Source organism: Medicago sativa, chromosome 2 (genome assembly GCF_051527215.1).
Source record: "Medicago sativa cultivar Bolivia chromosome 2, Bolivia_mono, whole genome shotgun sequence".
Classification (NCBI taxonomy): Eukaryota; Viridiplantae; Streptophyta; class Magnoliopsida; order Fabales; family Fabaceae; genus Medicago; species Medicago sativa.
In genome coordinates, this window is record NC_140750.1 from 13,040,348 (window position 1) to 13,066,291 (window position 25,944).

Here is a 25,944-nt window from a genome sequence, read left to right on the forward strand (position 1 = left end):
TGTCAAGGCTCTATATTCATTTCCCCTTTTAGTTCATCGCTACCCGAGTAATTCGGCTTAAATTCTCTTGTGCCATTCTTGCCATATATCCTAAGATTACCATGAATTTCAATTCAAGAATCGTTTGATGCTATGTGCATTGTTTAGATGTTGTTTTGGGGGTTATAAAGTTGTGAAACGATGAAAGAAAAGCTTCGGAATGCACCACCGACCCCACAAAGAGCCAACGAGCCAAAAGCATGCTGGCTGGTCCAGAGGGTTTTGCTATTAGCGACCCTATAGTGACTTTCTTCTGGGCTTGGCTCAAGAATTTTGCTATTAGCGAAATTATTTCGCTAATAGCGAGTTTCTTCGAGTCTGTGGTGCAGATTTTGCAATTTTGACCCAAAACTCGTCCAAATCGATCCTACAATGCACTATGAACATCCAGAAACATATATTGACATTATTAAACATATTTCATGGCAATCTAACACATAATCAACAAGAATTGGCCAAAGGGCTTTAGGGTTCTAAAATCCCTAATTAACACAAATCCATGAATTCTAACAAAAGATAACACAACCCAAGGGTGGAAAACTAACTATAGAACTCACCGAAACAAGATTCTTGTGATTCTTCAAGCATCAAGCTCAAACCCTAGCTTTTTCTTCATCCATGATTCTAGACTTTTCAACCAAACCTTGCCTTAATCCTTTCCTTCAAGTGTTTCTTGCTTGCTAAACTACCATAATTCATGCTTGACTACCACTTGTTGATCATGGAAGAGTTTAAGTGGATTGGGAGAGGGAAAGGGCGGCCTCCTTAGAGAGAGAGAGAGAGAGGAGAGAATTCTTTCTCTCAAACCTAGAGAGAGAAAGAGAAGTGGAAATGAATAATTTTGGCCCCAAAAACACTTATATACTCTCTTGCGCGAACGTACGAGATTGCCCTTTGTTTTAAACGCGTTTATCCAACTCTGATACTTAACTCGTACCTGACTTATGACATTAATAAACATTTTCATTACCCTTACTTTCCATGAACTTCGTACTCTTGCACGTTTGACTGGTAATATTCCGATACTGACAAGCGGGATATTACAATAGTAGACAAAATAAAACACTTCATAAAATGTATGAAATCTGAAAATATTATAAAAGAAAATTAGGTTAAGTTGCTGCAGACTTAACAAAATTAATAAATAAGGATATTTGCTTAAAAAAAAAGGCAAGAGGATAGGAATAAAATTGGTGCGATGCATTTTTTTAGATGAAATTTGTTAGGTTAAATAATTGCAAACCTAATTTGCAATGAGCGGGAAAAAATTAGGTTAAGTTGCTGCAGACTTAACAAAATTAATAAATAAGGATTATTATTTTTTTTTTATAATTTAAATAACACATTTTAAAAGTAAATGATATGGCACAATACTATCTATTGGATGGTTTTGTAAACTGGCTTTATACATGCACCCCAATTAAACTAATATGTCATCACTATTAATTTTTCTCAGAAAAAAAAAATGTCATCACTATTAATTTATATTAATTTAATTTGTTATGATAATTTTTTTTTTTTAAGAAAATTTTGTTATGATAATTTTGGATGGCATTGTTCATGCGTGACAGATGTCATCACTATTAATTTAAGGGAAAATTATATTAACCTCCCTTAAGTTTTGATTAAATATCACAAACATCCCCTCTAGTTTTTAAATGATCATTGACCTCCCTTAAATTTTCATTAATTGTCACACACCTCCCATAAACACTAACGCCGTTTATGACTCCCTTAACAGTAGAAATAATTTGCATACGTCCCAAAATGATTATGAGACTACTCTCTTTCTCTATGGTTTTCATACTGAATCTTCCATCCCAATTAATGGTTAATTATTTTCTCATTATGTAATTCCACCTTGTGTCCATCCTCGTAAGTCGTGACCATATATTTCTGTCTAAGGGATGGTTAAATTAGAAGATCCAATTGATAATTTCCACCTTGTTTTATATGGGATCTGTTGTATTGAATAAAGAAAAATGTTGAAATAAGAAACACTAGAAACTGTGACACTTGTTATTATAGAGATGAGTATAATTGTCACTTGCTCAAACAGGTTGTTCAATAAAATTGCCACTTTTTTATTACATATATGTAGTACTTAATGGAATATTTCATCATCTTGTCAAGCCGATCTTTTAATAACTAAGGATTCATCAGAGTTAAGTACAAGAGAAAGGATTCTGAACACAACAGATCACGAACTCTTATCAACACCAACATATGAGCTGATCCGACAAACAAATGGAGGCACAAAACATAGATATATCTATATATATTATATATGACCAAGAGGAAGACGAGGGAGAAGAAGATAAATGACAAGTTCAGTTTCCTTTCACTAACAAAAGTTTGACGGTGTTAACATGAAGGGAGATGATTGAATTTTGAAAACTAGAGGGGGTGTTTGTGATGTTTAGGTAAAACTCAGGGGAGGTGGGTGTAATTTGCCCTTAATTTAATTTGTTTTGATAATTTTGGATGGCATTGTTCATGCATGACAGATAACGAGTCAATGATCGGAACGCTTTCCTGTGTAACGGTCTAGATGGACCCAATCCAGTGGCGCCTAGCTAGATGCAGAAATTCAAAATGAGTAAACCCGATAAGAACAAATCCAGTGGAGACACGTCCATACAAACCTCCACCGTATAAAACATCCAACGGACTCAAATTAATCCAGAACAACCCCAAATCCTTCATCACCTAACCAAGGGTCCCACTCCAAACCAAAATTCAATCAAAACCGTTCATCAAATAACAATCCACGTGTCAAAATCAAGAAGAACAGTCACTTTCCGTTATTAAAATCGAAAATCAATAATAAAAGAACCCTCTCTTCTTTCATTTGAATTTTCAAACTCTGTAACAAATTCGTTGAGAGCGTTTTTGAAAATGAAGACGGAACTTCGTTCGAAAGAAGAAACTGCTACGTATCAACAATGGTTCAATTTAGCAGATTCAGGTTACGATTCATTTCATAGATACATTTCAATTTCTAATTCAGAAAACGATTTGTTTCATTTGATTTGGTGTTTTTTATTGTAGATGGAGATGGACGAATCAGTGGAAATGAAGCTACGAAATTCTTCGCACTTTCAAACTTGTCTCGTTCTCAACTCAAGCAGCTTTGGGCTCTTGCTGATAACAAACGACAAGGATTTTTAGGTTTTTCTGAGTTCGTTACTGCTATGCAGGTTCTACACATTTTCAATTTATATTTTATCAATTTTTTTTTTTATATTCTGATTTTGTTTAGAGAAACTTGATTTTGATTTGATTTGATTTGTTGCGAGCAGTTGGTGTCGCTTGCACAAGCAGGATATGAACTTAATTCTGATATTCTAAAAATTCAAAGTAAGTGTGATTTCATCGCGAACAGTGATTCTCTAATTTCAATTTGTATTTGTTAATTGAGTTTAGAATATTGATCTTGTATGAATATGAAACCTATTAATCTTATCTATTGACTTTGAAGATTAATAAATGACACTTGACACGGACACATTGATATTAGTATTAATGAGGAAATTAACAATGAATGTAATCAAATTTGTCAGTGTTGTGTCGTTCATTGACATACCCAGGATACCACATTTTCGATCAGAAATGTCCGTGTTTTAGAGCTTGTCATTATTCAATCTGTAGTTATTTGAATGAATTTATTTGAGTTGTTTTCTTATTGATGTTCTTAATACTTTACATTAATTAGCCGCTTGTAGAATGACTTCTGATTCGTAGTTTCAAATGGAAATTTATTATTAGAATGCTTGATATTAACAATTCAAATGTTTGGAGACTAAAAATAGAAATAGATATAAATGCTTAAAACTAATTTAAGAATTTCTACTGTTAATGTTTAACTTTGATTTTAAATCCGCTAAGGAATTAAGGATTTTATTAAGTTTAAAAGTTTTGTCACTAAGGTATTAAGATTTCTCTTCTTTCAATGAAACTTACTTCTTTTTTATTGATTGCAAGATTTCTCTTCTTTCAATGAAACTTACTTCTTTTTTATTGATTGCAGTGGATAAGGAGAATGTTAAACCACCTGTTATTGAAGGATTAGATACTTTAGTAGCAGTAAGCAGTGCTTTTCTATTTCTATCCCACGTTGTGCTTAATTACTAAGATTTAGATCATATTAATTCTATTGATTTTGTCTCTTACTGTCTTTTCCCCTTTTTTTTTTTCCAGCAAACTAAGAAATTGACAATCACTACCCCATCTGAAGTGAATGGTTAGAAATTTCTGATTCTTATTATAATTATTCATGATATTGTATTCTTTAGTAAAAATTTGATTTGATTATTTTATTGATAATATGTAGTGACTTCCAAGCCTCAACCGTTTCTACCTAACTCATGGTTCACTGCAAAATCTTCAAAGAAAGTGAGTCTTTTTTCTGTTCTCAGATATAGTACTCTTACTTGATTTTGATGAAACTTATGATTCCTAGTTGGAGCCTTTTTGTGGCTTTAAGGTGATATGTGATTTTATTTCCATTTGTTTAACAAGTTGTTGGTGCTGGCTATACATTAAATTTTAAACGACTTATTTTCGTTTTATTTAGAGCTCCTTCTGTAACTGAGATATCCTTGAAGCATATAAACATCATTTCCTGATGGAAAATGTTAACTTGTGCCTTATGAATCAAATATAGAAATAATTCATTGAAATGTGTGTATTACATTTAATCTTTAATTTTTTAATGAATTGAATGCACAAAATTTTAGAGAACATTTCTTCTTTTGGGTTACTTAACATGGGCCCTAAGGGCACAAGTTAACACTAACCTATAAAGATTATGCTAGCTATAAATTCATAAATTCACTTTCCTCTTTGTTGTTCTTTTGGATGAAGCGGATAAGATTACTGCCCACTTTTACATTGGCAATAATAGAGTGTTTAGCTTTAAAATAAAGGAAAAGTAAACCACAATCGCCTTATTTTTCCTTGGCAAATATATGTTCTAATTGATTCTTTTTGGTGCGAATGTGGTTGGTAAATGTTTCAGTTCTGTACAATTTCCTATTAGGAGGTAGTATTTCATCTCATGTACCTTATTTTGCCCTCCCATTTCCATTTCCATTCATTGTTACATTGATGAGTTGAATCACTTGCACAAACCAATATTTGGAAACATGTCCACATGACAATCCTACTTAAAAACAATTTAGGTGTTATTGTGATTGATATTAATTGTAATCAAATATCAAGAGATATTTCATACTCCTATATTCTTAATATTAATTTGTTGTTGCATATATTCTAACATAATAGTTTGTTTTTTCATAGTTGCCTCCAAGTGCAGCTACATCAATAGTTGATGGCTTGAAAAGATTGTATACTGACAGACTAAAGCCCTTGGAAGTTGCTTATAGATATAATGATTTTGTATCTCCGTTGCTGGTAAGTGGCATTTGCACCTATTTTATAACTAAAACATACCAAATTTCGTCAATTGCACGTATGAGCATAATTTAACACTTTTTATCCATGTAAATATGATGATGTTAACTGTTAGAATGTATTGATTTATCCCTTTCAGACCAACAGCGATTTTGATGCTAAACCCATGGTCATGCTTCTTGGTCAATACTCTACGGGAAAAACAACATTTATAAAACACTTGCTAAAATGTGATTATCCAGGTTGGTTGAATTGTTATTGATTAAACAACTACATTATTGTATATCCTTCATTTACAAAATTGATGATTGCGGGGCATAATTGGGTTATTACTATACTGATTCTATACATTCTCTTGTAACTCAGGAGCACACATTGGGCCAGAGCCTACAACAGATAGATTTGTTGTTGTCATGGTATGAAAATCTTTTTGTTCTGATATTGTCTGCGGAAATCAATAGATTACAATCAGAAAAACATGGTGTGGGATAAAGATCATAGTGTTATTTTTATTTTTAGCACACTTATCTTCTATAGTTTGTGTTGTTATGTGTTCTAGTAGTGTTGTTGGAGCTTGCCTCAAAACTCATTTATCTTTTAATTTATAGTCTGGTCCTGATGAAAGGAGTATTCCGGGAAACACTATAGCTGTTAATGCTGATATGCCTTTCAATGGCCTGACAACTTTTGGAGGTTCATTTCTATCAAAGTTCGAATGCTCTCAAATGCCACATCCAGTGAGTTTTATTTGTTTATATATTCCAAGTCAAATGACAATCGATGTGTATTTAAAATTGAAATATTTGTGTCTTTTAGCTGTTGGATGAAGTAACAATTGTGGACACTCCTGGTGTCCTATCCGGAGAGAAACAAAGGACACAAAGAAGCTATGATTTCACTGGTGTTGTATCTTGGTTTGCTGCCAAATGTGATGTCATTCTTCTCCTATTCGATCCACATAAGCTTGACATCAGTGATGAATTCAAACGTGTAATTTCATCTTTACGAGGCAACGAGGACAAGATCCGTGTGGTTTTGAATAAGTCAGACCAAGTTGATACTCAACAAGTATGACACATAAACAAGATTGAACTTTTTTTTTACTTATAATTTCTATAATTGTGTGCTGATTTTTTTTTTTTATTTCATGTCAAATTGTATCATTGCAGCTTATGAGAGTCTATGGAGCATTGATGTTGTCGTTAGGAAAAGTTTTGAATACTCCTGAAGTTGCGCGTGTATACATTGGGTAGGTTTGCTATCTTTTCTAATATGTATATTGATCTAGTTTACTATGCTTACAACTTATGACTACTTAACCATCATTTTACCATCTTGTGATTTGAAAATCTAAAGAATGACAACACTGTAATAGTTGGATTTTACCAATGTTTAGTGTTGTAAGCATTTTATTTCGGAATCTTTTGATGAGATTCACATCAATTCACTTCATATTAATGGATTGTTTATCCAGTTAATTTGATATTCTTGACTTTGACAGATCATTTAATGATAAGCCTACAAATGAAGGATTTGCTGATCCACTAGGGAAAAATCTCTTCGAGAAGGAACAGAACGATCTGTTGGCAGATTTGCTGGATATCCCAAAGAAGGCTTGTGATCGTCGGGTAGGTTTGCTAATTTCAAATTATTTAGGTTACTTGTTGGTGCAAATTAATTGAGTTGTACGTAGATGATGACATATCACGAACTGGTGCAGATAAATGAATTTGTGAAGCGTGCTAGATCTGCTAAAATTCATGCATACATAATTAGCCATCTTAAGAAGGAGATGCCAACAATGATGGGCAAAGCCAAGGCTCAACAAAAACTCATTGACAATCTCGACAATGAATTTGCAAAGGTTTCTCCTCCACCTTCACTTTTGCCTACTTTGGTTCCTTAATTTCTCAATTATTTTTCATTTTATGTTTTACATGGAGTATCATCTACCTGTAACTTTTCATTTATGTTTTTCTCAATTACTTTTTGCCTGTTATGTTTTACAAAACAGGTTAAAAGAGAGTATCATCTACCACCTGGTGATTTTCCCAGTGTTGAGCACTTCAGAGAAGTTTTGAGTGGTTATAGCATTGAAAAATTTGAGAAACTAAAGCCAAAGATGATTCAAGCCATAGATGACATGCTAGGATATGAAATCCCAGAGCTTTTGAAGAAATTCAGAAATCCATATGATTGAAATGTTTAAAGAAAGTCAGAAATCCATATGATTGAAATGTAAAATGTTTAAACATGTTATCAACCATCATATGTTTAAGAAATGTAAGATTTGGTATTTTAATTAGTTATTGAAGAGTTGTAGATGGTTTCATTTTCATTGATTAATATTCATATTCGTTTTAGTTTTTATTTTTCTTTTCTAGATAACCTTAAGAAAGGAAGATACCCCTTCCCATTACTATTTTCACAATGTTTTAGTTCAATAGTATTTTTTTTTTTACAATAAAAGAAATCAAAATAACATTATTGTATGATTTAAACATAAATATGTAATATTTCTCATTTTACTTTCCACTCACCAAATATACTCACATACTCACGTGATCATAAATATGTAATATTTCTCATTTTGCTACATGTTTTAACCCTACCGCTTCCAAAAAAAATCTCGATGTTTCTTTATATTTCTGTTCGATCCAAAGACTCGTTGTAATTTAGTGACCATCCTCTTCCAAACTCCTAATGAAATCTTTCTTTCCTCTTGTTTCAACCCCATAATATTTTATTTTTTTCTGTTAGAAAGGGCAGGTACTTGAACAAAATGAAAGAGGGAATGTCATATAGCAAGAGCCATGTAAGATAGGGTGATTTACAAAGGATACCATGATCAAGGACACATAAAATTGTGATACACTGAGTGTAAAAAGTTTACACTATCAACCAATGTACTAAGGAATCCATATCCCACTCACTTTTGCTGGTAATTACTCGTACTTGCTCATGTACATAATACAAATTTTAACTCTATCCATTGTAAGTTATTTTTTGTGAATCGCTAACCAAAATGTGTTCTTGGACTAACCAAAGTAGGATCCTTCTAAAACTTAATTATGACGTAAAAATATCTTCAGTATCCTAGAGATTTCAATTATTTGGAGATTTTTAAACAAGATCTTGAACCAAAACACTTTGTAAATAAATCATTGAACTTTGCACGAGGAAAGCAAAGTTCAAAGAATCAAATCATTGAATTTTCAAGAATAGAAAAGATCCATATTAAATCATTGAACTTCCCAAAATCTGAGAAAATGAATAATATTCTAACATAGTAGGTATTCAAGAATCGATACATGACATTTTAATGAACTTGAAAGAAATTGTACTGAGTTAAGTTACATGTATGGAACTCAGGACGCGTCTATTTGTTTCAAAGGTCATGAATATGCAAATGCTCATTACATCATTTTACCACCGGTGGACATCATTGATGATACACAACATATAACTAACCTAATAGAACCTGTTAATTTGTGTATTGAAATATAAATTGTAGCCAACACAGGAATGCTCCTTAACTGCACGTGGAAAGCAGAAACACAAGTAAAAACTTAATTTAAGTCAACATTTATACAATATTATCGTGCTAACATTGATGGTTTTCAATTTTTACAACTACTAATACTGGCATAATACAATAATATCAACTTATGAATAAAACTTAACCAAGCCTTGACAATTAATATTTGTCAACAGCTATAAATTTCTTCTAAAAATAAGCTCAAACATAAGAAAATAATTACTTTGGACCCCTTCGGGCACCTCTACCTATGTACATAAAATAAGCAGAAAAATAAAAATGCTCAACTTCGTGGATACATAGATATCATATTCTCAAACTGCTTTCAGTTTGGCCTTGATGAATCCTCACATCATATCAATCAAGTGGTATTCTGATTATTAGGAAAATATTAGTAATCTGCTTTGCATCTTCCAGAAACATGTGTGTGGAAAGGAAATAATACTTATTCCGTAGCATACGAGTTCTCCATCGGTTTGTGCCATTTCAGTGTTGTGACATCTATTTCCGAGGAGTAGAAATCAAGGAAAGATTATACTAAACGGCAATGACATCGGTATTTTGGTTGTCCTCACATGTTATGATAAGACCTTCGACACCAGTCGGCAAAAGGCAGCGCATCCACTGACAACCTGTTGAGACAGGTTCTGTTGGAGGAACAATCATGAGCACATTCTCGTGTCGACGGACTACTCCCATAACACTTACTGTGCTGCCTTCTTTGATGTGCCTGTACCAAATAACAAATATAAAGGAAGCTATAACAACATATATATAACTTAGCAAGATGAAAACTGTAAATTACACTCTCCATGTGTGTGCTACATATTGTATCATTTTAATGTGAATGAACTTCTAAAGTACAAAATTTCTCCCTCAATTTTATGTCAATACAGGCTAAAGTTTTGATGCTGATAACAAGAATAAAAAAACGATAATAGTGCTAATTATCAGCCGCAGGTGACATTAGAAGTTGCATAGAGAAAGAATATTCATTTATAGTTGTTTACCGCCGCTAAAAAAAAAAAAATTATTGACATTAAAATGAACAACCACATTTTATTTCTCTCTTAAGAAATGAAATGATAATTAAAATATTAGGGAATGTAATTTTGTCAAGCATTGAAACTATGTCTATGCCATGAGAACTACAAGGCATGGTAGTTATATGAGGGAGGAAGCAATGAAAGAATATTCAGATATTTTCAGTTCCTAGTATCAAATTAACTCAAACAGAAAACCAAAGAATAATGCAGACCACAGAATATTCTGAGATTTATGGTTCCTATCAAATTAACACAGAAATCCACAGAATAATGCAAACCATACCCTTCCTTGAGGCGCATTATCCGGTCATCAGTTGAGAGTTTGCGATCTGCAAGCCAGCCTAGGAAGTTTGGAGATAACTCTCTGTTCTCCTTTGTTACATCAACGACAGTAGTGGGTTTCACAAAAGGAGCAACTTTGTTACCATAGCCTGCTTTCACTAATGCTCTTAACCCGGTCTGGAAGTCCGATATGTAGAAGTCTGCCACGTATTTCTGTTTATAGAAAATTATAAAATTGTGATCACTATGCGGCGTAAGTGAGACAAACTCAACACATACAGAAACCAAGAAGCTATATAAAAGCAACCACAGTAGGTTCTTGTATTAAAGTTTATGACTCTAAAAACAACCATGAAAATGTACACGTCTTTAAATGCACAGTTCAAAAATATTTGGCACAAGAATTTTCTTGTGTGGTAGGTATACCCATGATTATCAATTAGAGATTCAAATCATGTGTGGTAGGTATAACCACAAGTATAACTATAATCCAGTGTTTTAGGTCTTTGTCCTGACAATATGATCCATTTAAAGATATGCTTTTTAATTAGTTTAATTAGTCTTCACATTTTTTGCTTTCACTTCTTAGGTGGCTTGGTGTGGCTGCCACTGAGTTGCACTAGTGAGTCCCACCGAAAGACATTGACGAATGGGCTCCTTAGGATTTGTCGAAATAGGCTAGTTTGCTTTTAAGTGAGCATCTGCAGTAGTATTTTTGCTGACCCTATTTCATGGAATCAACCATTTCAGTTTCATTCAACTTTGGTGTCGCGAAATTTAATTTAATAAAGACACGTAGAACTATCTTCTATCTATAGTGAACATACAGTGGCGTCATTTTAAATATCCTTATCAATAGACTATATTTAGAGCTATAAATATAAACAATGCAGCCTTAAAACCAATTGACACAACTCCCCAAGCTAAAGAATGGAAAAACAACCCGCAAGCCTGCAGTACTACTAGAAACACAATTATCAGGGAATCAGACACTGACCCGAGATCTAAGATGTCCTTAATTTTAAGGTGCTTAACAATATCAGCCCAAAATTTATTTATTATTCCTTAAGCATCTAGTCATTCTATATTTCAGTGTTGTTGATTGCGGAGAGCCAAAAACTCGCCAAACTGGCCAACATGTCTCCGCCATATCTGAGTATGGCGCCGTGGCGTGCCATCCTTCACAAACTGGCTATGGCAGAAAGCCAAAAACCCGTTGTGGCGCTGCCATGGCCGATATTTGGCAACACTGTTATATTTTATATGCCATTTGAGTCAACAAACAACTATCTGTTAGTGATGTCAGACTCGTCAAATTGAGCATAATTCTTCTCTGTTAGTACACATAAAGCATCAATAGAGTAACCAAACAAACTAACCTCAGAGTATCTAGAACCCCAAGTGAGGCAACGATGCTTAGGATGCGCTGACTTTCCACCCCAACCTTTATATTCATATAATTCTGATGAGACATATACACATCTAGGTATTCTTTGGTAAGATGACTCCAAAGGAATACTGCCACAAGTTACAACCTACAGGAAAAAAACAGGATAAATACATATATATTAGAATTGTGCCAAGATCTTCCCAACTAGCAAAGGTTACAAAAATTCATATTTTTCACTTAAATCACCCCAAAACTACTCCCTCCGGTCTCATGATATAAGAAAAAAAAAATAAGACTAAAAACTTGAATGTTTTTAGTGAAGAACAAAATGTAAGGAAAACGAGCCTATGTTTCGTAGGACAAACACGCATAAAATTCAGTATAGGCCATTATCGTCAACCCAAACAGAACAATCTTATTTTAGTGCATTGTAGTGTTAATGAAAAGAGACAAGTAAGAATTAAGAGTATGTCAGACCATCCTATTTAGGAAGTATGATAGAAACCTCTGAAGCACCGGCACGACATGTCCAGTGTCCAAGAAAACAACAAACATGTGATTACATTCAATTAAGTTTCTCAAATTATTACATTTGTCATGTTCGGTGTTCTTGTATGTCCTTCATAGTTAAAACCAACTAAGAATGTAACAACCTTACTAGTATGATATATCCATAATGTTTAGCAAAATATTTTTCCCTGCAGCATGCTACTTATCAGCCACAGGAAAATATTAGGTGTGAACATAGATTAAAAAATGATTTCTTTTTATTTTTTTTTGAGGGAAAAAATGATTTCTTAAATGCTATGCAATTACGTAGCAATATAAATTTCCCCAAATATCACAAAGTGGTAAAACCCAAGAAGGCAATGTGAATATCCACTTTTGTAAATAAATGATTACATAGCAAGCATTTTTAGTAACAAAAGGAAAAAAGCTTCCAAATTCTGACATTCTTAGAGAAGCAAATATCTGATCATTACTTAGTTAGTTGACCTCATAAATACACATCAAACATCATTATTATAATCCCTTAAAACCATCTACACGCCTAACTCAAGTGGTCACCATAATCAACACTTTTTTTGGCATAAGTAAAACATTACCCAAAATGCAAGTAAACTCCAACCTTTCAAATCATTCTTTTACCCCTGCTGTTCATTTTGTAACACCAATAATAGATATAGATATATCTATACATCTACAAACATCATTTGCTGGCTATGTTTTTTGAACAAAATCAAAATTCACTAAGCTTAAATACTGATATTGGACACCCCAGCGACCCCTACAGAGAATCATCAATATATAGGTCAACCACAAAAGAAGTAGTTGCAATCAAACACCATGACAAATCCATTCGTCATATATAAGTATCAAACCCATACCTAACAATAAATTAATATTATTCAATAGTATTAAAAACAAACCAACCTCTTCACACTCCTCTCATTAAAAAATAAAAAATAGCTCAAAAAAGAAAGTGTGACCACAAATAAACACATTAAACAATGTCAACTAAACACAACAACATTAAATAATCACAAAAATGAGATACCATCAATAAGCATATTAATAATTAATAAATGACTATGATTATTAATTTATTATTTATGAAACACTTAAACGGACACCATATAAGACACATTAACACGGATAAAAAATGGAAAAAAAATGAATTAATGGAATGTAATCACTCGTGGCAGTGTTGTGCGGTGTCGGACACCAAAACATGCCTTCCAATCTTCCATCATAAGTGTCGGTGTTAAGAAGATTATAATCATGTAAAAGAGAAAGATTAAGAAAGAACATTACCCCAGTAACCTTAACATACTGACCATCAATGGCACCTCTAAGTTCAGCATCAGGATACCTTTTCACAAACCCTAAAAGCCCTTTTCTTCCCCAAACACAATTCCAAATAATCAAAACCAAAACAGGAACAATAACACCACCAAGTGCAAACAAAATCACATTTTTCTTAACAGCCACCATCAAAAACACACCAACAAGCAAACACATTGCAACCACCACCATAAAAACCCAAACCACCGACCTAGAAACCCTAAACCCAACTTTCACTTCTTCACCCAAACTCGTCACTGCCGACCCATAAACCGCTTTCCCCATCGACCCACTTTGCTCCAGCTGCCCTGACCGTCTACTCGCCCCAACCGGACCGGATCCCACCGGTCCGGAAGTTATCAAACCGGTCGGCTGTAACGCTATCGGTCCAGACCCGGTTGATTTCCTCGACAACGTACCCGACCCAGTAAGATTCTTCCCCACCTGACCCGAATTCGGTCTGGATCTCGCTGGCCCAGTGCTAAGTTGAGAAGAAGAAGAAGATGGATGCGATTTCGGATCCAGAACAGGAATATCTAGCATTTTACCAAGCTCACCGGATTTCTTCGGGTCACCACCGGTGTATGGTACAGAACGGGATGCCATTGTCGGTGGTTGCCGTTCTTTGGGTTGTTCTGGTCGACCCGAGACATAGAGTCCGGAACTTAACTGATGTGAAGGGATTCGAGTCCCCATTGAAACTTTGAAAGCTTAGAAGATGATGAAAGTTTGTATGGTTACACTGTGAGAGTGAAGAAGAAGAAGAAGCTTCACTGGATTCAGTTTCGTGGGAAATGACGTGTATGTCCTTGGAACATGTTTCTAAGACACGTTGTTCGTTCTGTTTGATGAATGGTGATGCTTTTGTAGTTTCGTGTTAACTTGGGTCCCCACGTTCTGTTTATTTTTACCTTTTTACCCTCTTTAATTATACTTTTTATTCTTTTTAAAAACTTTATATCTTTTCTTGCTTGCTTTACTTTCTCCACCTTATCTCCAAAATAAATACGGTAATAATGTTCTTACACATTTTTTTAGAGAAAAAAAATGTTCGAGTACTCTTTTTCGGGCAATTAATAATGTTCTACTCTTATGATTTGTGATTTGGATTAATTTTGAAGCAATATGAACCTCAGATTTTTTTGACGCAGTATGAATATAAAATAATATAATATATGAACCTTAGTTTGGTTGACACCTTTAAATAATCTAAATTGGTCAAATTAAATGTCATTTAGTTTAAGGCTGTGTTTAATAAAGTCAATAAGTTAGTTTTGTTTTTTTTCATAACTTTTGGATTCTCAAGGAAAATATGTTTTAATTATTTAAAGTTTGGTCCGAAGATAAGTAAAGTTTTGTTTTTGTTTTTTTTGAGGGAAGTAAAGTTTTGTTAAGAATTGTTTCATTTTAAATTCTCCTAAATAATTTATATTATTTGATGAAGTTCATTAAATGCGTAAACTCAATTGTTTGGTTAGTTAGCTGAAAAATGCTGACAAATACCCTTGTATCATTGTTTAAGATATCAAATGCGATAACTTTTACATAGAAAATAATGCAATTATAACTATAAAAAGTGATTGAATTGTATTTTGAAGACATTTTTTTTTTATATGTATCACTTAAGTAATATTTTTAGGACACTTGTTGACATGACCTATATTTATTCGACAAACATGTTTTAAAATATAAAATGTGTTTGTTAACGAGTGTTTTTGTCATTGGCTTATAACTTTTCTTGAGATGTCATTTCAATAAGCATTTGAGATTTATAGCTTATAGTATGGATTGATTACTAGGATCCTTCAAGCACTTGATTTTATCAGTTTAAAATCAATAGAATAAAATTCTTTTTATTTAAACAAAGAGAAATGATATTTGTGCAACCATTTTGTGATAACTTTTATAATATTTTATAATGAGAGAGTTTTGTACCCTCTCATTGATCCCAATAGGATGATAGGAATTTGCTTACGTGGCAACATCTAAGGCCATCAACATAATCTTTAACTCATGAAATTTAAATTAAAAATGACTAATTTAAAAATCTAAACAAGGAATTATATTAAATCGATATATTGCAAAATGATTCAAAATACAATTTCTTTTTGAAAACCCAGTATCGGGCTTCAAAATACAAAATTTGAAATCGAATTATTACATTTCAATTATAGAAAGTTTTAAATTTTAAATAACAACAATAGCCATATTTGAAAAAACAATGCTAACATAATAAATCATCTTGAAAAGGAATAACAATAAGAATTGTTCTTAAATGAAATTCGACGATGATCGTTGCACTACAAATGGTTAATGAGCTTCACCAAACAATTGAGATCAGGTAGTCAATGAGCTTCATCAAAGTCGAATCATTCGGGAGAATTCAAGTTCAATTCCTAAGGAGAACAATTCTTAATCAGATTATCATGTGAATCGCCATTAAGATAATAATCAATTTACTTATAGGCATTTGGACCTAGCATGTTGCCTTGTAAAGTTAGTGTTGAAGATAGATGGTGGCCATTCATCAAGACCTAGATACCGAAGGCTATTCAGGTCAGTCTAGAAAACCTTACATAATAGCATATGCACTTTTCATCTGTCTTAGGTTGTGTTTGTTGAAGCGGTGGGTAGTAAAAAATGAACTTTTAGAGCGATGCTACATTTTGTAGCTTCCTTATTTTCACAGCAAAATTGCTTAGGAACACGAGAATTTAGCTTTTGCCGCATATCCAAACAATGCATTAGTATCCTGTGGCATATCCAAACAATGCATTAAAGATCAAATACTCGAATATTTTCTAAATATACCACGCTTCGTGATTGACGTCACATTTTATCTTATTACTCCTCATGGTTGATGAGTCGCATATCATATGCTCACCATGAGATGTTGGTCAAAATAACTCTCACCTAGACATTGACCATTAGTTGAGTGTTTGTGGGTTTGTTTGGTGATTTACACGGGTAGGCGTTAAATCGTAGTAAATCCAGCTCACATTGGTTTAACAAATCATATTCTTTGTTGTGAAGGTTTTCCCGCATTCAATCATCTGCGGTGAGCATATGACGAATGATGTGCTAAATGCGTGAATGCGGCAAATTGCCTAGAGGGAAATCTTGTTTGTTTCTTTATTATAGTCATGAATATGTCTTTTATAATTTGAAAACTAAAAGATACAGGCTTTAAAGCGAGTACCATCTTTATTTTGAAACGAATGATGCCATCTTTTACCTTTCCATTGAGTTTACATATTTCGAATGTTCTCTATTCACCTCAAATTTTTAGAAAAAACGTTTTAACAAAATTCAACACGTGAAAGGACATAAAGATGAATTACACGTTTATGTAATTACAATGTCTAACTTTTTTGAAAGTTCACTTATAAAAAATTTGGGATAAGAGTTTGATGCACTTGTTCCCATGTAGCTAAACCTATTCAAGTATTACCGGCTCCCACTACAATTTAAAACTCATAACAAGGGCAGATTTTTTGCTAACCACCATAGTTATAGGGCCTTTGGCTACCATTGCATCTTCTGCGGTATCCCCATAAATTTATATCCTTTGAACTTGTTATGAAATTAATCCTTAAGTTGGTAATGAGACATGTGATTTTTTATACCCTGAGTTGGGATGCCTCTTAAACAGGTGATTCCAGCAATCAAAATATTGGTTCTTTTCTTCGAAGAGAGCCATGTTACCAACAATCTTAATACCATGTTGGTTAACATTGGTGTTTTAGGGGAAAAAATATTTACACAGTGATTAATAATTTAATTGATATTTATTACTATAATCATAAAAATGCTAGCCAATCTTAATTCACTACAAAAAAAATTGGTTATATTGACGCTAAATAAGTTGCTGATATTATCACCTAGTGGTTTAGTGACATTTTTCTGGTTTTTAAATCGATCACAAACTCATTTAGGAGCTGGGATAGAGAGGGATTTAGCAACTAAATTTGGCATTAGTCTCTAAATTGGTCGTTAGAGACACTTTTTTTTAAAAAAAAAAAACTAGTAGTTTCAGTAGTTATTAGACGATTCATATTCTAATATCACAAAACAGGTCTAAAGTACAAAATTAAAACATATTTGTCTAATCAAGATGGGATGATCTAGATGTCCAACATTGTGTGATTGAAGAAAATCCATTTCCTCCTCGAATAAAGCTGCAAAGTAAAGAACTAGTAGTTTTAAGGGTTTCAATCGTTTTATATAGGAGGTGTTAGTTCTATGTAAAAGTTTGACATTGTATCTCTAGGGACAAAGTTCAAATTTCATTGTGAATCAAAGGGTTTGAATCCTCTTTTCAAGTGTGTATCTTCACGTGCAAGTAACAGATAGTTATAGCATAATTGGGTGAGGATTGATAAACATGTGCTTACAAAAAGAAAACATTTCCATGAAAATATGAAAAGAGGAAAAGTGACATAAGACACGCACAATGAATTAATGCATGTAACCGATTTGAACTAGATTTTTCATTCTTTCCATGAAGACAAAAATGGTTCCCTAACAGTGTCAGAAAAAGCAGAACATGCACACTACACCTCTAGAAAATTTTGGTTTCATGGTACACAGAAGCAATTCTTTCATTCAGTTTCAGTTATTTATTCTTTCTTTTTTCTTATTGTTATTATTTTATTTATAAATAAACCATCAATTTAATATGTAAAATATCATTCTCATAATTCTAAAGTATATGAAATCTATCACTTTAGTCTCTGCTATTAAGATGTTATCGACTAACATGACAGAAATTCACATGCTTTAAGGACTAAAACGAAAATTTCATATATTTTAGGTACCACTTGTTTTTTTTTTTTTTTTTTTTTTATATTCTTTAGAAACCAAATTGGAGACATAGCGATACTACATGAACTAAATCGATACTAGTTTATTATTTTTTAATCAGGTATTTGCACAAAAAGAGATATTAGTATCTCACAAAGCAAATGCTCAACTTCTGGAATTACACAATACATTGTGCTAATTGTTAGCACTTGTGTTTTTGGATGTGCTCCTCATGATATTCACCTTCGCTGTGGTTGGTTTGCTTCTGCAAGAATAATCAATCGTTAATTGTTCAAGAGACTGACTCTCTTATGATGACTATTTGGTGAATGGAGGGAAGCCTTTAACTTCTAGCCAGATTATTATATTCACCTATTTTAATTCCTTTATGTACCCTCTTGCATTCAAGTCAGCTAGATTTTGCTGAGTCCAAAATACAATTCTAAAAGAATAAGAAGAATAATACAGAGTTCAAAAAATTATTATGGGCCCTTATTTATCGTCGGTGTAACTTTTTGGAGTCAACCATAGGATACCAACCAAGCTATGCTTGGAGGAGCATCATGTGTGGCAGAGAAGTACTAGAAAAGAGCACCAGATGGGTGGTGGGTAATGGAGAATCTTATTGATGTAGACACAAAGAAGTGGAAGAGAGACCTCATTGCTTCATGTTTCAACCATTTTGAGGCTTCCGAAATCACAAAAGTCCAACTATTAGACTCCCAGAGGACAGAATCATTTGGCATTGGGAGAAAGATGGAGTTTACTCTGTGAAGTCAACCTACCACTTACTGACCGAGGAAATATTAAGACAGGTACCAAGCTAGTCCTCTTTGTCGAATAGCAAACTCTGGAAAGCCCTGGTGCTCAACAAAATCCAAAACTTCCTTTGGAGACTGGTTAAGAATATCCTGCCTGTTTGCGTCAACTTAGGGAAAAAAGGAATCAATTTGGACTTAAAATGCCCGATCTGTCACCTCCATGACCAAGGTGTTGAGCACCTATTCATGCATTGTCAATCAACAAATGTGGCATGGTTTTGCAGCTCCCTGGGAATTCACATGCCCCCATCTGTGAACCTTGGTGATTGGTTGGCTATTATGTGGTGATGTCTTCGCCTCACAACTCTTCTGCTCAATGCTTTGGAAAAAGTTTGGGATGCAAGAAATAAACTTATTTTTGAGAATCAGAATTTCATGCCATCGATTATTGCCAACAACGCTGCAAGGCTCATATGTGATTTCAACGAAGCTAATGGCAAACCTATCCCTCAAACTGAACCAATCCCAGATGTTGCGAACTAGTTTCCTCCTCAAGATAACTGGGCAAAACTGAATGCAGATGCAGGTTGCTTTAAGTACTGCTGCTTGCAAAAGAGATGAAGTGGATTTTAGTCCTATGTTGGCGGAGGCACTCAGTTGCTAAAGACTTGCGTTTAAACAAGGTGGTGGTGGAGTCCGATGCAGCTACTGTTGTGGATTGTATCAGTGGCAAAGCTACAATGGCTGAAATTGATCCAATTATCCAAGATTGTTGTTCTATTTTAAATTTGTTTGAGGATATTAAGGTTACTTACTGCTATTAGTAGAAACCAAAACTCTGTTGCTCACGAGTTAGTTCAATTGTTCAAAATAGTTGGCTCTAAAAATTGGGTGGGGATAAATGTCCCACACCAAATTTCTCAATTGGCCTGTAATGACTATGTTTCTGTTTTCATCATAGTTCATGGGGTTAGACTCAAACATATAGAGGAGAAATTGATAACACCATGCAATTAATCACACAAAATAAGTGCTTTCATTTTCCATTTTCTTTGTTCTTTGATCACTGGTCTTCATTGTAGAAGGTAGTTGTATGTCAGAGTTTAGTAATAACACTTCATAGCTCTTTTAAAAGTCAAACATGGAAATATGGATTTTTTACCTTCTGCATGGAAATATGGAATACTCAAGATGTCAAAATTTGTGTTTTTTATTTTTTACAATTATGTAGAGGAAAACTTATTTTCTTAATGAGTTAGGTCAGCAACAAACTCTTTCCAGCACACATTTTTATTTATCCATTAAATTTATGTGAGTCTATAGAATTTAATGAAATTCAGTAAGATTTTTTTACAGTAATAAGACTCATTTGAATTTCAACCATTGAAAAAATGTAGATAGAAAAATGTTATTAGCACTCCTATACAGTGTGCTTCATTTGGTCTGAAGACCTAAACCATTAGAAAAAGATTGAATTTTTTACATTATTATAAATCACGTGACATTATATTTTCCTCTAGCTATTGAGAACAAGGGACGGATCTATGTGGTTGGATGTGTAGGCGTGCCTGCACAAAATTTTTAGAAAAATTTCTTTTTAGTAGTATAATGCATCAATAGTTGACATTTTGACCACATGACCCACACTTCTCGCAAATCATTTCTCTTTTGGCCCACACATATCATCGTATATCTCAAATTCTTTCTTGATAATATGAATATTATCAAAAATCGGATGTAAAATCGAATGAGAGATGGTCAGTTAAATAATTGTTTAGTTATTTATATAGATAAAATATTTTTATTGGTATTGAAAATGAGAAAATCGTAGAAGACAATTATTAGGTGGGATTTAATGTTACAAGTTTTTATATATAGTGCCCCCACTATTCAAAAATTTTGGATCCGTCACCGTTGAGAACCATGATAACTTGCAAATAGACATACGCACTACATTTTGAATGCATCTCTAGGTCTTACATTTACGAGAAGTAGGAGGAGGGTAAAGAAAATACAAAATTTGTGAAAGAGATAGATTGCTCCCCCTATTCAAGTATCCGTTTCCTACACATGAAATAGAAAAACTAAAAATGAAAAAGAAAATGGTCTCTAATATTCAAGTATCCCCCATGAACTATGGAGTTTTTTTTTCTTTCCGTAAAATTCATTTGCATGGATCAATCTCTTCTTTATTTCTTAACTCTATTAATAAACGACTTTGAAAATTCTCTCACTCAAGTATATATTTAAGGGGACCTCGCATGTACACATGTCTCATTTTTTAATGTTAGTAGTATTTAATTAGCATCTAATCACTCCAATCCAAATACTTTAAAAAAATTTAATAAATAAGTTTCACCAATAACACTTCATCATTACATTATGATGTGCTTCTCACGGGTATTAAATACTACTAACATTAAAAAATGAGTTTCACCCATACTACTAACATTAATAAATAAGTTTCACCAATAACACTTCATTATGATGTGCTTACATTGATAGTTCATGTAAATTAAACTTTTTCAAAAAATATGACATAACCTAGATGAAATTTCTATACCTGTTGTTTATATGATTCTTAACTTAACTACCTATACCAACACATGTTGGCTCAGTTGGTAAGGAACGGGTCACTTCCCCTCAGAAGGTTGTGTGTTCGATTCCCGCTGCCGATGTGAGGACGGTGTTGGTGGGTAATCTGTAAGTAGCTCTGTAAGTGCCCTTTGGGCCCGGAGGCCTGCCCTGACCCTGGTGGTGACCGGAGCCGAATCCACCATAAACTTTCTGTAACCAAAAAAACCCTGACCCTGGTGGTGACCGAAGCCGAATCCACCATAAACTTTCTGTAACCAAAAAAAAAAAACTTAACTACCTATGATTTTCTTAGATACATAATTTTTTAAAAGTTTGTTACACTTAAAGCCTATTGTAAATTAAGGATCATACAAAATGTACCCAAAGAAATGCACCTAAATTTTACCCATAAAAATTATGTGATGCTAAAAATGAATCTCATCTATTTCTCATCTGGATCGTCTACTTCTCTTATAAACTGAGTCATCTATTTATTTTGAGAAATCAAAAGGTTCTCGACTCTTATACTCCCTCCATCATAATTAAAAAGGTTTAAAATTTGGTTTGCAACTATGTGATGCAATAGTATCAATTTTTTTTTTTTTAAGAGTTTCCTCGAGTCGATTAAAGCACAAGTTGAAACAAGCCCTTCCTTTAAGTCCACCAAGAAAAAACTTTTAAGTATTTATGAATATTTCTTTGTTATTTTATTCTTTTTAGCGTATCTAATTTTTGTTTAAGAGCATGTATGTCATTTTATAATTACACAATTTTTTTTCTAATACTAAACTATTAAATAATCATCTTACTCGTTATTTATTTTATCTTATTTTTTTCATTTTCTTTTCTTTCCTTCATCAACCGAACAATATGAAAAAAATGTATGAGCTATAAGTTGTCTCATTTTATTTTGCTCAGGGACTAAAATTTGCTTTTATTTTTAACTATATTGAGTCTTTCGGTTTTTCAAGGACTTAGGTCCATTTATTTTAGATTTTTAAAATAAAAAAAAAAACTAAAATTTGACGTTCTAGTTATGTTTATGGATAGGGTTATTCTTGAAAATAACTTTTGTACTAAAAATGAAATAGCTTTATTTATGGGGTTGGTGCATAGGTCTCGAAAGCATGTCTTACCATGTGATGTGAGAAAAACACTTAATAAACGGTGTTTGATTCTAAGGTAGTCTCACCCTAGTCCTTCAAAAGAAAAAAAGGTAGTCTCACCCTAGTCTCATTTTTTTCTTTTTTGTGTTTGGGTTTTTCAGTTTTTATAAGGAGTAATTGATTTGTAGATTCATGTCCATAAATAAAGAGACAAGTTGTTGTGTAGATATTATATGTGTCCTTTTTTGTGTTTGTTAGCTATGGATTTTTCGATTTGTAGGAGGACTAATTGATTTGTAGTTCCATGTTCTCTAAAATGGGACCATATGTGTCGTGCTAATTTAAAATTTAAAGATTTTATGAAAAGTGATAAAATTTTGAAAGAGTATAGGAAAATTGACTCTCACTTGTTGGAGAGTCTTACGTAATGAATAAAGTTATTGGTTGATCTCGCGTGAACAAGAAAGTTGTAGCTAAAGATATGAAGGATATAAAGTTGTTACTGTGACTCACTTGAGAGCAGAGCAAGGAAGATGGCTCAGTAGGGGGAATAACATTGTTGTTGACGACTCTCTTAGCACGTTGGCGTTGACTCTTCTGAAAAGAGATAAGAAGATAAGAAGTATAAAGTTGGTATTTATTCTTCTGATGGAAACTCTCCGACAAAAAGGATAAAGCTGATTGATATGGCTCTCCTATGCACAATATGACGTAAAAGTTGATGGTTTCACCAAAATGTCAACATTCGGAAACCAATTGTCATATGAAAGGAAAGAAAGAAAGATTTTAGATGATTTGACTACTCTAATCCCGTCTTTATCTTTATCCTCGATAATTAGTTTGTTGTAATATCAAATACAACTGTAATATAAATAAAATAAATAAATAAAATGTTTTTGGTTTGGTAAGTTGGTAAGTTGATGTGTGGATATTGTATGTGTGGTGTAGTTGTGGAGAATGATTTGATGTACTTTATTTTCTTAACTTCTTGACAACTAAGAATTGGATGGATGAAACAATCGTATATCTAAGGAGGACAAAAAAAAAAAACTTTATAACGATCATTTGAGAAGATTCCAAAAATGAAACATACAAAATTATCTAATTTCATTTTATTATTTTCTTTTTCTACATTTTTTTTAAATACGTGTGTTTGAATAGCGTGAGAAAATGGTTGTGATCATACAAGACTTCCTCTTCATAAAGTTACTATCTTGACAAGCTCTGATATATAGATATTTATGTAATTTCACTTCCTTCGTCCCAAATTATATGTCGTTTTTTTTTTGTCAAGAAGTTATATGTCACTTTACAATGCTAACAAAACATTAATGTTATTTTTCATATTATCCTTAACTATTTACTATGCTCTCTTCTTTCAATTCTTCAACTTATCTTTCCCATACAAGTTATTAAGGATAGTTTTGTAAAATAACTCATAATATTTCTTTACCATATAAAATTAATTATATTTCTTAATACGTGCGAAATAACCAAAACGTCTTTGAGATGGATGGAGTATCAAGTGTGAGAGTGGCAAGTGAGTGTTGCTTTGTGAACATATAAATTATTGAATTGTCAAGTAAAAAAATGAATCCTTCAAAAAAAAAAGTAAAAAAATGAAAATAGGCCCAAAACGTTAAAATTTAGTGACTCATCAATTAACATTTAAGAGCATTGCATTTCATCATACATGATGGTTGTTAGATTGATGTACAACCAAACTAGTGTTGTGATTTATATGTTGTGGAAAACTATTTCTACTTCAAAAGTCACAGGCATGAGCAGGCTTTATCACTTTAAATTATTTTAACAAATGAAAATTGCAATAGAACATAATCAACATGGCATAGATGGGGCACTCTGCTCTGAAATTTTCCTAATAGCATCAAAGGAATCTATAACTGTTCCTGCACCGTGCCGAAGAACTCAAACAAAGCTATGTGACCACGATCTAGACTGCTGCATCAGAGTTTTCAATATCTCTGGGACCGTATGGGACGTTGCTTCGATTGCATTTGACCTTGATTCTCTACAAAATCAAGGATTGTCACTGTGACCATTGTTTTAGAAAAGTTGAATATGTTTGTACCGTGCCTATAAAACAATTGTCAAAGACAAATGTCGATTATCTTAATAGGCACAATGTATGTATACTAAGTAGATACAAGAATCTCAAAGACTCCAGCACATAGTTTTCACTATCACTTTGAAACCTCAAATTTCCATGTGCATTATGTTTGTACTATAATATGCAAATTATGCATTATTAAGAGCCTGTTTATATTAAATTAAATCATCATGTTAATGGCCACTACCATTACCACTCAACCGTTTTCTAATGTCTTCATATGATGCTGCAGACTTGACTTGATTGTTTCTAGAAGTGGTGATCAACCAAGCATGCTGTTTCATGTTAATCATATTGGATAGTTTATTGTAGTTCTAAGCATATATAAAGAAACATAAGGAGAGGCTGAAAGAGTTAGGAAGAGTCTACCAAGCAAGCTGTTTCAAAAAAGTCCCACATCGACTGTTCAAGGAAGCAAGTGAAGAGATGTGATATATAAAAGCATAGGCAAGTCCATCTTTCAACTCATACCTTTCTCGGCCTTTTGGCTAAGATCAAGTGTAGTATTTGTTCTTATCAGTTTAATATTTGATTAGTGGCCCAATGGGTCACAACAGTATTAAATTACTTTTTTGAGGGGGAGAGGCCTTTTCAATAGCTTGCTATTGGGCTTCTCAAGTGTTGCCTATGTGTTGCACTATTGCATGGGTTGGTGCGCCCCACCAATTTTATTATGTTGATGTTGATTTACGGATGATAATCCTGGGCATCCTTGAATATGAAATGGTTATAAATTTTTATTTTTATTTATGTATTCACATTTCATAATTAGTATAGCATTTTTGTTATGAGTGGTGTGGATAAAGTTCCACTTTTTCTTCTCTCCATTTGTAATTGATTAAGAAAAAACAAATTGAGTTTCGAAAAATTAACAAAATTAAAAGATACATTTGTCGATTCAAATAAAATATATTGTCGACTCTTCAACATAGAGGCTAAATGTTTGAAGTTGAAATTTGATGACCGGCACCATACAAATAAAAGTAGTTCTGATGTGGAATATGAAAAACT

The 25,944-nt window shown here is 33.0% G+C and overlaps 2 protein-coding genes and 1 non-coding gene across 3 annotated transcripts; 2 read left to right on the forward strand and 1 right to left on the reverse strand.

Annotated features, from left to right (window-relative positions):
• Positions 1–2,900: 2,900 nt before the first annotated feature.
• Positions 2,901–7,824, forward strand: LOC146944681 (EH domain-containing protein 1-like). The gene is made up of 15 exons (XM_085743034.1): positions 2,901–3,007; positions 3,091–3,239; positions 3,342–3,399; positions 4,070–4,125; positions 4,240–4,282; positions 4,373–4,434; positions 5,341–5,454; positions 5,594–5,696; positions 5,821–5,870; positions 6,063–6,191; positions 6,271–6,522; positions 6,624–6,703; positions 6,956–7,082; positions 7,175–7,318; positions 7,469–7,824. Exons 1-15 carry the CDS (start codon positions 2,938–2,940, stop codon positions 7,652–7,654), a joined length of 1,623 nt encoding a protein of 540 aa, XP_085599160.1. The 5' UTR covers positions 2,901–2,937; the 3' UTR covers positions 7,655–7,824.
• A 1,199-nt stretch (positions 7,825–9,023) lies between these two features.
• On the reverse strand, positions 9,024–14,392 carry LOC146944682 (Ubiquitin-specific protease family C19-related protein). The gene is made up of 4 exons (XM_085743035.1): positions 13,526–14,392; positions 11,700–11,855; positions 10,322–10,533; positions 9,024–9,722 (listed from the first exon to the last, which is right to left on the reverse strand). The coding sequence occupies exons 1-4, from the start codon at positions 14,249–14,251 to the stop codon at positions 9,530–9,532; spliced, it is 1,287 nt and encodes a 428-aa protein (XP_085599161.1). The 5' UTR covers positions 14,252–14,392; the 3' UTR covers positions 9,024–9,529.
• An 11,008-nt stretch (positions 14,393–25,400) lies between these two features.
• LOC146944683 (U2 spliceosomal RNA) lies at positions 25,401–25,596 on the forward strand. Its single transcript, XR_015029373.1, has one exon. It is a non-coding gene; the product is annotated as a U2 spliceosomal RNA (small nuclear RNA).
• Positions 25,597–25,944: the final 348 nt, after the last annotated feature.